We start from the raw sequence: 13,415 nt of genomic DNA, 5'->3' as shown, positions 1-13,415 counted from the left end.
GGTGGTTCATTTCTTTCTGTCCTTCCTAGCTGCGTGTGTATCTTCATCTACCTTCTTTTCTTTGGATTCTGAGGCAGGTGATGTAAACCCTTTGTCTCTTCAATTGCCTCTATCCCTCAATCCATTCCCCCTTTCGGGTTCGAGTGGTAGTTTGTATTTGTCCTTTTCCTTTCTCCAATCACGCTTCACCCAGTCACTTTCTCTATGAGTATCTTTCTTTTCATCCTTAGTGCCCCTCCCTCGTGCCCAACTGTCATTAGAATGGTCATGCACAATGTTCCAGACTGGCTGGGGTGGCTCAATGGATTGTTTTTCTATGGGGGTGATCTCATGGTTATAATTATCTTTGGCCCGTCGGTGAGGTGTCAGGTCTAATGATCTCTCCCCATCGCTATGCCCAGTACCAACCAAAATTTTGGGCCCGCTATGTGGACGATACGTTTGTAGTCATCAAGAAGCAACACAAGACTGACTTTATGGGCATTTTGAATTCGGTATACCCGGACATCCAGTTCACCATGGAAGAAGAAAATCAGGGCGCACTAGCATTTCTAGACGTATTGGTGCAACGCCAACTGGATGGATTTTTGACCACCAGGGTATACCGAAAAGCAACTTGCACGGATAGGATCCTCCATTTTGAGAGCAACCATCCGATAGCCCATAAAGTCAGTTGTGTTAAGACTCTATTCAAATGGGTGGAGTCACATTGCAGCACTGTCAAAGCTAAGAGGGAGGAAAGAAACCACCTCTTCCAAGTGTGTAAGCGCAATGGGTACCCGGCAAGATTCATCAACTGGTTTAATATACCATCTGAACCCCGGAGTAACCCCACACCTAATGAGTTGACACCACAGACAACACGTATTACCCTCCCCTACATCTGCAATGTATCAGAGGCTACGGCGAGAATTTTGGCGCCATATAATATACAGGTAGCACATAGACCCAGCCAAACGCTACGGGCAGCCATTATGCGCCCCAAGGACCCGCTCCCCAACATGGAGAGATTGCCAGCCATATATAAGATCGAATGTATGGACTGTCCGTGCAACTATGTTGGGGAGACTTCCAAACGAGTGAAGACCAGGGTCCACGAACACAGACTAGCTGTGAAAAGGGGCGAACAACACTCCCAGATATGGACTCATATGGCGGAATTGGGCCACCGCTTTAATTTTAATGAAGTAGACGTCTGGGCAAGTGACAGTACTAAGGGAGGCCGACTGCTTAAGGAAGCATGGCTATCCAATGGCAGCTCTATCAACCGGCATATTGACCTCTGTCCGGCACACTTAGCACTTAGATCATGGAGTGCGACCAACCACCCATCTCGCTACCACTGGCCCGATAGTAAATCCAATGAGAGAACCATAGGAGATGTGCCAACCCCCCAACCAACTCGATGCAATTCAGAAGAGGAGGGACAACGATTGAGAATTCCCACTACCCTTGCAATGTTAACACGCTTGCAAAAAACTAAGAGAGCGATAGAAATTAAAGCCCAGAACCCCTGCATCATGAACATCAAAGATATCCCAATTAGCGTGCAAGGAGATACGTTAGACAAAGATGGGGAGAGATCATTAGACCTGACACCTCACCGACGGGCCAAAGATAATTATAACCATGAGATCACCCCCATAGAAAAACAATCCATTGAGCCACCCCAGCCAGTCTGGAACATTGTGCACGACCATTCTAATGACAGTTGGGCACGAGGGAGGGGCACTAAGGATGAAAAGAAAGATACTCATAGAGAAAGTGACTGGGTGAAGCATGATTGGAGAAAGGAAAAGGACAAATACAAACTACCACTCGAACCCGAAAGGGGGAATGGATTGAGGGATAGAGGCAATCGAAGAGACAAGGGGTTTACATCACCTGCCTCAGAATCCAAAGAAAAGAAGGTAGATGAAGATACACACGCAGCTAGGAAGGACAGAAAGAAACGAACCACCGGAGCACAATTCAACCAATTGGGTACGGTGACGAGATCGAGGAGCCGAGTGCAGACTCCGGCCTGCCTATAAAATGACTCTCTCACACCCTGACGGTCCAGCCCTGATGATGCCGGCAGATGACGGCGAAAGCTTGGCGTTTTTAAATTAAACTCTTATAGTTTTAATCAATACCTTGGTGTTCATTTTATTTTAGATATGAATATTCCCAGGGTTCATATTTTTAGTGTTATTAACTATATATATATATATATATATATATATATATATATATATATATATATATATATATATATATATATATATTATATAATATATACTTTGAATCATCATCACAATTATTTTAAACAAGTTATAAATAAACCCAAACTAAATAGGCCAATAATTCTGTTGTTCTTATTTTGGAAATTCTATGTGATGCAAACAATAATTAAACCTTATCACACTTTGAAAATATACAGTAAAGATAGTATTTTTTAAAAAATGTATGAATACAAATATTTATATGAGGACATTACTCATTGTCACAGTAACTGCAAAATGTTTATAATAATAGAATGACTAATTTTATAAGTATTTTGAAGAGTAATTGCTTGACATCTAAATCACATTCCTAGAACATAGGAGTGAGAGGACAGAACAAAATTCCATCTGGCATGTTGTTAATGGCCACTCTAACAGTGTCATAACAGTGTCATATTTCTTGTTCTCTGTAAGGATTTGAAAGTCTCACCTTGCAGCAATCAAAGACCCTAACGGTTTAACAGAGTGATAATAGTGAGCTTATCTTATTCCGTTTTTCTTATATCTTTATACATTTAATACACATGCGTCCTTCTTATATATCTTTCTTTTTATATCATCATAAAGATAATTACAGAAGAAGAAATGAGAGGGATTAGAAGTAAATGAATGGATAACTAAAGGCACTTCTTTATTCATCACACTAATTCTGTGGCTTCCTATTTGCCAGTCAGTCAGTATAGAAATCCTCATCTTTTCCAAGAATAATTTTTCAAAATGCTAGTTCAAATTGAATTTCTGGAATTGTTTTATTTTGATGAATTTAATTTGCTAAATTAAAGTTAACATTTGACAACATTTATAAAAGGTAAGAATCCAGTTACTTAGAATGATTCTGTTTCATGGTGAAGATGCTTATGACAGGGGTAAATCTAGAGTTAAGTCTGTCCTCAGCCATGGAAGCTCACTGGATGGTTTTGAGTGAACCACTGTCTCTGCCTGACCAGTCTTGTAATATGGTCATGAAAAACTTGCAAAGGGAGTGCTGGGCATGATGCTTTGAGCTCCTAAATGGAAGCAGGATAGAAATCTAACCAATATATCAAAATATGTTGGATACAAAGCAAAAATGAAGTATTATCTTGATTTTGCAGTCACTTGGAAATCTAGGGAAAAGATAGAGTTCTATTTGACTTATGGCAATATAAAAATATTATGCAAGGAGAGGTTAACTGATTCCAATTTTATATTATATTCCAACACAGACCTATTGTTACTCCTTGGTCCTAAAATCCTTTTTCCCCTTAATGATGAGAAACAAATGTTTAATGTTATTGAAGTTCCCCTTTAAGATCATGTAAAATTGAATGCAAAAATAATTTAAATCTTAATACATTGTAAAACTCTTAAAACTAAACATATAAATTTGCTCATATTCTTCCTATGGAAGAGAAAAAATGATGGCCCCTATTCTTGTGCTTTGCACCTTTATTTTGTTTATTTATTTGCATGGCTGTTCATTTGACACACAATTTAAAGGGGCAAACAGTAAGTTTCAAACACTAATAAAAAATATCAACCCAAATTAAAATACAGCATTCCTAGGGCAGTATATAATAACCCTCAAACAAGGAGTTCCACTAGCTTTCTGGCCCAGGGCTTGTGTTCACTGACACAAGACCCCAGTGTATGCTGAACAGCTATCTGAAGAGCTTTCCTTCCATAAACACAATGATTTGTGTTGTATGGAACCATGAATAAATTTCCTCTTCTGCTTTTTCCTAAGACTTAACTACATGGAATTAGCTGTGGTCTTCACTCTTTTTCACAAGAGCATCTCCAAAGTTCCTCTTTGAAGTTGGCCACCTTAACCCTTCCACTTTAATGGCATTTTCAGGCTATGGACAGATTCTAGAACTGTACTAAAAAAAACCAGGTAATGCACATCTTTTCCCCCTAACATTTATAATCATTCATATCCAGTGCGATTCGTTGCTTTCCATTCCAAGAATCTCATTAATTTTCTACATTCATCCATACATCCATCCCACATCAATGCCCATAACAACTGCGATGAGAATATAACAATATAAAATGCAACATTTATGTTATGATGTCATCATAATTGTTATTATTTGCCTCCTATCTCTCAGCCCACCAGCACCCATATTATTTGATATATCCTCAAACTATCAGAATTAGTTAAAGAGTGTACATACAAGCAAAAAAACTGAATAGCAACATTTAAAACAAGAAAGATTAAAAATAGATTAGCCAATGTCTTTTGAACTTTTTAATATAAGTACAAATGTGTAAGCAAAAGTAAGCTTAAAAATCTTTTGAAGAAACTGAAAACATACTTTCCTTCACTGCAAGATGCGGCAAACCAGAATGTCTTTTATCTAATTAAAGCTAATCTTGGAATAGTAAAAATGTGGTCATATTAAATGCTGTTAATTAATTAAGGCACTGTAGCATGAAAGATAAGACAATCGTATCTGCTTAATAGATATTGCATAAAAAGATTTGTTCAAATTGGAATCCAATTTACACTTATAAGTATCTTGATGATCTCATGGAGTGTTAGTCCTTATTTTATTTTAAAAGCAGGAACATGGAAAATATCAAAACATTTCTTTATAAGAAGCAGATATGGATATTTTTCTTTCTCCCCAAGTGCAATTTTTCTGGAAAAAAATATTTACCTTTGAAACAAGAAGTGAAATTACTTCTTTCACAGTTTCTTCAATCAAGTCATCAATTTTCGAATGATATTGTTGCTGTGGTTCAGAAAACCAAAATAGCATTAGTATATTAAATGAGCACAATGCTATTTATCATAAATCACATTTGTACAAAGGTACAAAAACCGACAGATCAGAGTTATTTAAAATTATTAAAGGAATAGGACTTCCGGTTTGCCATTGTGGCTGCCGGGGACGCTGGAAGGTGAGTTCCGTCTTCCGCGTTTGGTTTCACTCCGCTGGGGGATCCTGGAAAGGGTTGAGAGTCTCCCTATAGGGGTGACAAGCAAGGAAGGGACCCCCGCTTGATTGCAGGAGGGCAGTAGCCCTTCCACTCAATGCAGGGCAGCCCTCCAAACCAGCGGATGAAAGACCAGCCATAGAAATATCACTAGGCTGCAGACAGCCGAAGTCAAACTTACCACCAAGCATTTTAAAGCACTGCGGGTAAAACTGGGTGACATTTGAACCTCTCTTCAATCCTAAGTATTTTCTTCTCCTGTAAAAGCTGCCCAAAGTATCTTCCCCCCTGTGAGGAGAGAGGGAAGGGAACTTCTATCCCACCCTCTAAGGATAGTGGTGACTGACTATCCAGGGGAGTTAAAACATTGAAAGAATAACTTTAATCTAACTGGATTTATATGCTTCTAAAATTTGGGGACCAAAAGATTTCTTATCTTTGGTTTTTATTTACAAAAAAGAAATAAAATTGGAAAAAGTATTATAAAAAATTTGGACTTAAAAAACCTTAAATGGCATTGATGATATCTTGTGGTCAAGTTTGATATTACAACTTGTTATTGTCTAAAGGAGACTTGGCTTGAAGCCCAGACTACAGATAAAACTTTTTCAGCTTTGACAAATATCAGCTGTGAGAAGCTCAGCTATGTTCTATACTCTGTTATAAAATTATTTTCATTCTCTAACTTTAAAGTCCTCAATTTAACACACCATTAAGAGAATATGGATGAAGATCAGGAACAATTCTTTTTATGTTGAAAGCAATACATGAAACTGTTCTTTCAGCTTGTGATGAAATAAGATGCTACAGAAAAGAACAAGATGTCAGCCTAGATATACAAACCCAAATTTTGACTACAATTAATGAATCAACTACACAGAAGATAACAGAAGAATTGGAACAATTAAATACTATGATAGAGGATTCAACTGACCAACAAATACAGTCAATGGAAAATCCAGAAAAGGAACTGACAACACTGAAAATGGAAAAGAATTTCTATATAAACCAGAAGAAACTTGAGGAGCAAGAAGAACAGACCGAAGGGAAGACAAGCATATCAGGACAACTATGGGGATCTGGAATAATAGAGAGATGATTCGCTAGCCCTTTCAAAAAAAATGGCGACTGGATGGTTTCTTTTATTTCAAATAATATATATAACAACAGAGGGAGATCTATTTGATGACTTAAAAGCACTGACATAGAAGGCGAGCTGGCAAAAGAAGAAAGCCAGAATAAGGCTGAAGAAAATTGGGGTTTTGATTTATTAGAGAGGATTTTATATTACTAATTAAAATAGAATATGCTCAAATAGACAAGATATGTATTTTGAACACTAGATTTTGTTATGAATTGAGATAAAGAAAATTTTGGTCATTTAAAACTTGGAAGTATAAATATTAAAAGTTAAATCTGAATATTGATGGGAAATTAAAAATTGGGAAAAACAAATAAATAGGATATTGATTGTCTATAAAGATTGAATGTAAAAGTAATTAAGATATGTATAAGCTAAAATTTATTGATAAATGTAATAAATATGTTTTTACTTAGTTGATAGAATAAGAATTGTATTAGCTTAAATATGAGACAGTAGATATTAAGGGAAAAATAGAGGAAATATTTGATGTTGAAATGGGGGAAATTTTGGTCATTAAATTTAAGATATTTGGAAATTAGTTGAAAATAAGGATGTTACGCTGTATTATTAAGATGGTGGGAAATAGAATATACTCATTATAAATATCAAGTGTTAAATTTAAATATTGATGGGAAACTAAAAATTGGGAAAAACTAACAACAGGACATTGAGTGTTTATAAAGATTGAATGTTAAAGCAAATAGGATATGTATAAGCTAAAAATTTCTTGATAAATGTAACAATGCTATTTTTACTTAATTGATATAATAAGAACTATATTAGTTCAAATATGAGACAGTAGATATTAAGGGAAAAAGAGAGGAAATATTTGATGTGGTAGCTTGAGATTTGTACTAAAGATTTTTGTATGTTATTGAATTATCAGTTAACCCAGCCATCACGTTGCTTTTTAAATACTTAAATGTAAAATTAGAAAATCAATAAAATATTACAAAAAAATATTAAAGGAATAAAGCCTTGAAAATGATCCACTCACAAATTACTTTCTTTCATACAATATCCAGAAAATTTTCCCATGTATGCATTTGAGTTAAGCAGCTAATGGGGTTATTATTTAGATGCAGCAAGGTCTTATTCAGGGAAAGGAATGTGAAGGATATTTTTGTCTTCTACATAATTAAGGTGGCTATGTATTCCTCTACCCCCAAAGGGCTGATTTAGCTGCAAAAGCAAGATGAGAAGAAGATTTAGTAAATAAACCACTTTCTGTGTGATAACTCTCATTCACATGTTATGTTCTTCAGAAATAAAATGAGTGGCCAATTGTTTGCTCTTCAAAAAACCCTTTTAAGAGTGAAGTGAGCTGCAGGTTATACAATTCCTATACAATCTGCTCTAAAATGGGCAAAAAATAAAAATTAATAAGAAAACCTGAAGGATGGTAATAAATTACTCAACCATAAAATATATAATAGCTAAATCAGTTGCCGCTCTCCATCTTTCTACTACTGCTTTTTTCTCACTAATGAAAACATTTTCTTTAAGAAACACATTTTAAATCTGAAAGACTTTCACATTCTGTTTTTGATAATAATAAAGCAAGTGTCCATCCTGCAATTTGTGGGAGCAAAGGCTCTTTCTTTTATTCTGAACATATATTCATTCAAAAAAATAATTCTTCCATCAGAACATTTGTTTGAAAGCAAAGAATGCTCCACTAGCCCACTTCACAAAAAATGTGTCTTATAAAGACTAACCCTATCTTGATGGTTCAAGGCTACATGAATCAGAACAGCATAATGCTTTGAATAAAGAACAGCCAGCATCAGTCTAAACATTCACTGAAGTTTGTAAGAGCCCATGACATAGTCTTCTGAAATTTAGGGTTCCTGAAGGCAATTTACTCCCTTTTTCAAAGTGTTACATACACACACTATTTTTGAGAAAAGTATGATAATAATAATGATGATAAAGTTGGAAGGGACCTTGGAGGTCATCTAATCTAACCACTGCTCAGGCAGGAAACCCTATACCATTTCGGATAAATGGCTGTCCAGTTTCTTCATCTATCCTCTCGTCCAGATCGTTGATGAAGATGTTGAAGAGCACTGGGCCCAGAACAGAGCCCTGGGGCACCCCACTACACACTTCCCTCCATGTAGATGCGATTCCATTGAGGCCCACATGCTGAGTACAGCCGGTCAGCCAGCTATGGATCCATCTGGTAGTGATGCTGTCTAACCCGCATTTTTCTATCTTATCAAGTAGTAGGTTGTGATCTGCTTTGTCAAATGCCTTACTGAAGTCCAAGTAAAAGCATAATCCCCAGTGCTTGGTTTACCTAGGCAAACTACTGAAGCTATCAACCTTCCCTAACCTCTGACCTTCAGATGTGCTGGCCCTACAGCTCTGCTAAGCTCAAAATTTCTGTAGGATATGTGATGTCAAGGATTTCCAAATGCTATAATGTAACCCACAGCTACAACTGTCACTAGGATAATCATGTCAAGATTGTAATCACAGAAAATGGTGTATTTTCTTCTCCTCTTCTGCAATGGGAGAGACAAATGTATAATGCCAGGCTGGATGGCTTTCTAATTCTGGCTGTTTTTCGGTTACGTGAAAGACTGAAGAATTTTGGATATTTAGTGCAGTGAAAATGGTAGTTGTTGGAAAGTGTCCTTACAATGAGTACCAATGCTCGCTGTTTAGAACTTATTCCCCTTTGTCATTTCAACAGTTGCCAAGGAAAAGTATCTAATTGCAAAGTTGATGGTTATGATATCATAGTCACAGGTCTCAATCGAATTTTTTTTTAATACAGAAGGAATGATGGCTAGGTAGCTGTGCAATTTCACTCTTTGATAAATACTCCCTAAACACACATAAAAGTTTTGAAAATGTCGAATGGGGGGGGGGGGAGAGAGCGCATACTATATCAATTCACCTCCATTTTTGGGCACTGATTGAATTAATTAATGGCATCCTCCTATTAGTCCTATTTCCTATTAGCAGGAAAACTGTGATTGTCTCATATTTTAGTATTCCATATCATTAGAAGTAATAACAGCAGTCTGTTTTAAAAGGATTGGGAAGTAGAAACAATGCTGTGAGGAAGTGCCCATATATACTGTAATTATAAATGTAGACATTGCTGTCAGGTTTTGCTGAATAAAGGTGTGCAAATCACCTGATTAGGCATTTTTGCTCCTCTGGATCTAACACTTTGCTTGCTACTGCTGGTTTAATAGGTTTCTTCTTTGAGATTAGAGTTTGATTCTTGTTAAATCTAAGAAAAGCTACAACCTGTTTTGTCTATAGTGTCATTTAAATAGAGTAGACTGCATTATCTGATATCTGTATGCTGGTCTGTGACTGTAATAATGATTTGATTTGATTATCTGATATTGGAAATTTTTTTGTATTCTTTTAAAAAACTACAAGAAAGAATTACTTAAGACATGACATGAGATGAATTTGATAAAAGATGTAGATGGTCAGACAGATAGTCAGATAAAGCAAAAGCAAAGTCCTCTCACTGACACTGGGACACACATGATAATTGTAGTATTGTTTGAATACTGAAAGGTTAATAAAAATAAAAAAATTGTGGGTTTGAGAATGGCAGATAGAGCACTAATGAAAAGCTGAACCGTTATGAAAGGGTTTTTTTGTTTGAAAATTGCAAAGGAGAGCTGATAACGTTTACTTTCCATTTACCATAATTACCCAAAAGGAAGACAGATTTTTCTCCAACTCCAAATAGGTACTTGCTTAATTGAGAAGGGTGTGTGTGTTTCATTTTACATTCCATAGAGAACACATTAGAAGATATTTTAGAAAACAACCAAAAGGGTGAAGAAATAAATGATTACAGACATTTTTGGTGAAAAGCAAAGATTATCTTGAACCTTCTTGCTATAAATAAATCATTTTAGGATTAGGAAGAATCCTTTAAAATGCAATGTATGGTATGTTTTGAGAAGTCCAACTAATACAGTGATAAGTCTTCTGTTCTTTCATATTCATATGAACATATATGTGACTTTCCCCAGTTTTGCATAATTATCTGCCAATTTTTTTTTTTTACTCAATCAACAATTGGGAAAAATGATTCCTTTGAACTACATGGTCTAGACCTGTTTTCATTTTGTTTAGGGATATATAATCAGAAATTATAAATTCTACCCAAAGCAAGTAAAGATAGAAACACTTTGGAAAACAAACAAACAAAATTTAAAGCAATGAACTTACCCATTGATTTGCAAACTGGTTGATACCCCGAAAGCCCCCCCAAAAGAAGAAAATTGAGAAAAAATTGTGAAAATAATTATAAAATAATATAGAAAACAGCAATCTTAGCTGACTTAATGAAAAGCTTGTTTAAATAAAGACAAAATACACCAAAGATGGCTACAAAGATAAATGCACATAAATAGCACAATTACTGCAAAGTAAAACAGTATGGTACTGTAGCATTGTGAATTTGAAAAATCCAAGAAGGATCTGTGGTCTAATTGGTTTGGTAGTTACCAATGCTTCTTGAAGGAAGCAAGTTCTGGCATTTCCATCTCCTTTTATGGCCTCTCTTTGGTACTTTGTGGGGACTGGTTTGCAAGAAAAGACAGACTCCTCTATTTGAAGCTGTCATTTTCTTGTAGCTCATGACTCATATGTACACCCAACAATATGTAACTTAGCCCTAATTTTTAAATTAAATAGTTTTAATTAAATTAATAGTTTAAATTAAAAAGGAAGAAATACTCTTTCTTCCCAGATTGTTATGCTCAAACTTACACCAACCAATAGGAAAAACCCCTTTTTTTCTGGTGTTTTCAATTTTCTCATGGACATTGATGACGGTAACTGGAAACAATGGGTTTTTTTTGAAGGCTATTGAAAAAAGGGCAGTGCAATTTCTGTTGGTTTTGGTAGTGGGGATGATGGAGACTTGTAGCATAACAGCAAAAACACTGAAAAGTGATTTTTTTCCCCATCCCCACGACCTTGGAAGTCTTAGTCAAATACAGTGCAGGAGAGTTGTCAAATACATCTCAAACTATGAAACATGCGTATTCATCATATGTTAACTATGAAAAAATGAGGGACTGTAATTTTTAGAAACAAAATACCTCAAACATCAAATATTTATAAGATTGAATTTACTCAAATGGAGGATGACCCTGACTGAAGACAACTATCCACAAATTAAGAATAATCAGGAAAAAATACATATTCATGAAAAAACATCATGTTGAAACACCCAGCTTGCCAATATATATTATCAATTCCACCTAAAAGCTAAAGGCTAACCCACCCACTCCCATTGTCAGGAGTCAATCAGGAGTCATGATCCTAGAATTAAGGAGAAATTTCCTGACAGTTAGAACAATTAATCAGTGGGACGACTTGCCTCCAGAAGTTGTGGGTGCTCCAACACTGGAGGTTTTTAATAAGAGATTGAAGAACTATTTGTTTGAAATGGTATAGGGTTTCCTGCTTGAGCAGGGGGTTGGACTGGAAGACCTCCAAGGTCCCTTTTTCAACTCTGTTATTCTATTATTTATACTATGGATGAAGGGATGGATGGATGGATGGATGGATGGATGGAAGGAAGGAAGGAAGGAAGGAAGGAAGGAAGGAAGGAAGGAAGGAAGGAAGGCATTATGCAGTTTCTCTATCAATCTATCTAATCATAGCTACTAATTGTATATGAGATTCCTAATTTATTAAATTATTTAATTCCCATGTACATATAAAAGCATTCTCTCTCCTTCACACAAACCACTCATATCAGATATACAAAAACTGCAAAAAAGAATTAGACACAATGAAGTTGGGAAGAGAGGGACAATAATTGCACATGAAACAGAAGGGAAAGCAAAATTTGGAATGGGAAAAGCAGAAGAGGTAACCAGATAGAGAAGGAAAGAAGAGAGTGATAGAGAAGGCCTATTTCAATGTTATGAAAAGGACTAAACTCAGCAAATAATTCAGCAGCTGTATCTATAGGCCTCTGCATTTTATGCTCAATGTTTTTGTTTTCAAGAGCTTTTTCTATTTTGTAAGCTCCACCTGTCCCCAATAATTATTTGGGAAAAGAATTCATTTATGGTAACTTTTTTTGGATGAACTAGTTACCAGTAGAAGAATTAACATTGTCAAATCCAACTCTAAATCCATTGGCATTCACGAAATAATGGAATATAATATTTTTGAACATCTGGGCTTTTTTTCTTAAAAAATTGGTTAACAATTATCATTGTATTTCTGAAAATCATGACACATAACAATTTTCATTGTTTAAAGCAGCACCACATTTTCAAATTACTGTGTAATTTTGTATTTTGTGAAAAAAAGAATGTCCATATGATTTATGGAAAAAAATGAGGTTTACAATGTACGTGCATATGTACATAGGGAGGGGCATTGTGTGTGTGTATGTGTGTATCGCACACACAAACACACAAATAAATGTTTGGCATAAAATTACCCCCAAACCTTTTGCATCTTTATTAAGATTTGTCATCATCAATGTTCCTGCTGGAATTCTCTTACCTCCTGCCCACCATTCAGAATACAAAGTTTAGCAGTTTGCTTCTTGGCATCAACTAGTACATTGAACATTGTGCATACAGAAGAAGGAATACGCAAATCTGTTGATTTATTTGTCTTCTGCACTTTGAGTTCAAAAGCAGCTCTTGTTCTATTAATTGAAACATGGGATTTACAGAAATAGAAAGATTTATCAGTCATATTTTAAATAAACTAAATGAAAAGGGGAATTCAGTGAAAACATGTGAAAGGCAAATATGAAATGTTTAGATGCATGTTACATTAACTAATGTGATTATCATATTTATAAGTACTAAAGTCCAGATAGTCCTCTCCAGGTTAGATACTGATTTAACAAAATAGCTGCTTGTCAAAGCATAGCCCAGATAAAGCACAGATTGTTGAATGTTTTCTGCACAAATTTCAAATTGACAAAAGCTGATCATAGAACCCCATTATAATATATTCAAGGATTCCTGACAATTAACAATGTTAAAGAGTTTCAGAACATGTGGCACATTTTAAATAAGCAGGGGAATAGATGGAAAAAGCATAATAATTGTTCC

At 35.5% G+C, this 13,415-nt stretch overlaps 1 protein-coding gene across 10 annotated transcripts in view; it reads right to left on the bottom strand.

Moving 5' to 3' along the window:
* Positions 1-13,415, bottom strand: part of CADPS2 (calcium dependent secretion activator 2) — a 387,552-nt gene that overhangs the window by 52,204 nt on the left and 321,933 nt on the right. For 7 of the 10 annotated variants that reach the window (XM_039328305.1, XM_039328306.1, XM_039328308.1 and 4 more), the window contains 3 exons: positions 12,853-13,000; positions 10,549-10,563; positions 4,910-4,984 (listed from right to left, as the gene is read on the bottom strand). In XM_039328305.1, the coding sequence (XP_039184239.1) occupies positions 4,910-4,984; positions 10,549-10,563; positions 12,853-13,000 (238 nt within the window). The remainder of the gene's footprint in view (positions 1-4,909; positions 4,985-10,548; positions 10,564-12,852; positions 13,001-13,415) is intronic. The other 3 variants (XM_039328307.1, XM_039328311.1, XM_039328314.1) reach the window with 1 other exon arrangement.

The sequence above is a fragment of the Crotalus tigris genome, unplaced genomic scaffold (assembly GCF_016545835.1).
Source record: "Crotalus tigris isolate CLP2741 ecotype Arizona unplaced genomic scaffold, ASM1654583v1 scf7180000024375.2447938, whole genome shotgun sequence".
NCBI classification, from domain to species: domain Eukaryota; kingdom Metazoa; phylum Chordata; class Lepidosauria; order Squamata; family Viperidae; genus Crotalus; species Crotalus tigris.
The sequence above is the reverse complement of the archived record's forward strand: the minus strand, read 5'-3'. Positions and strand labels throughout refer to the sequence as shown.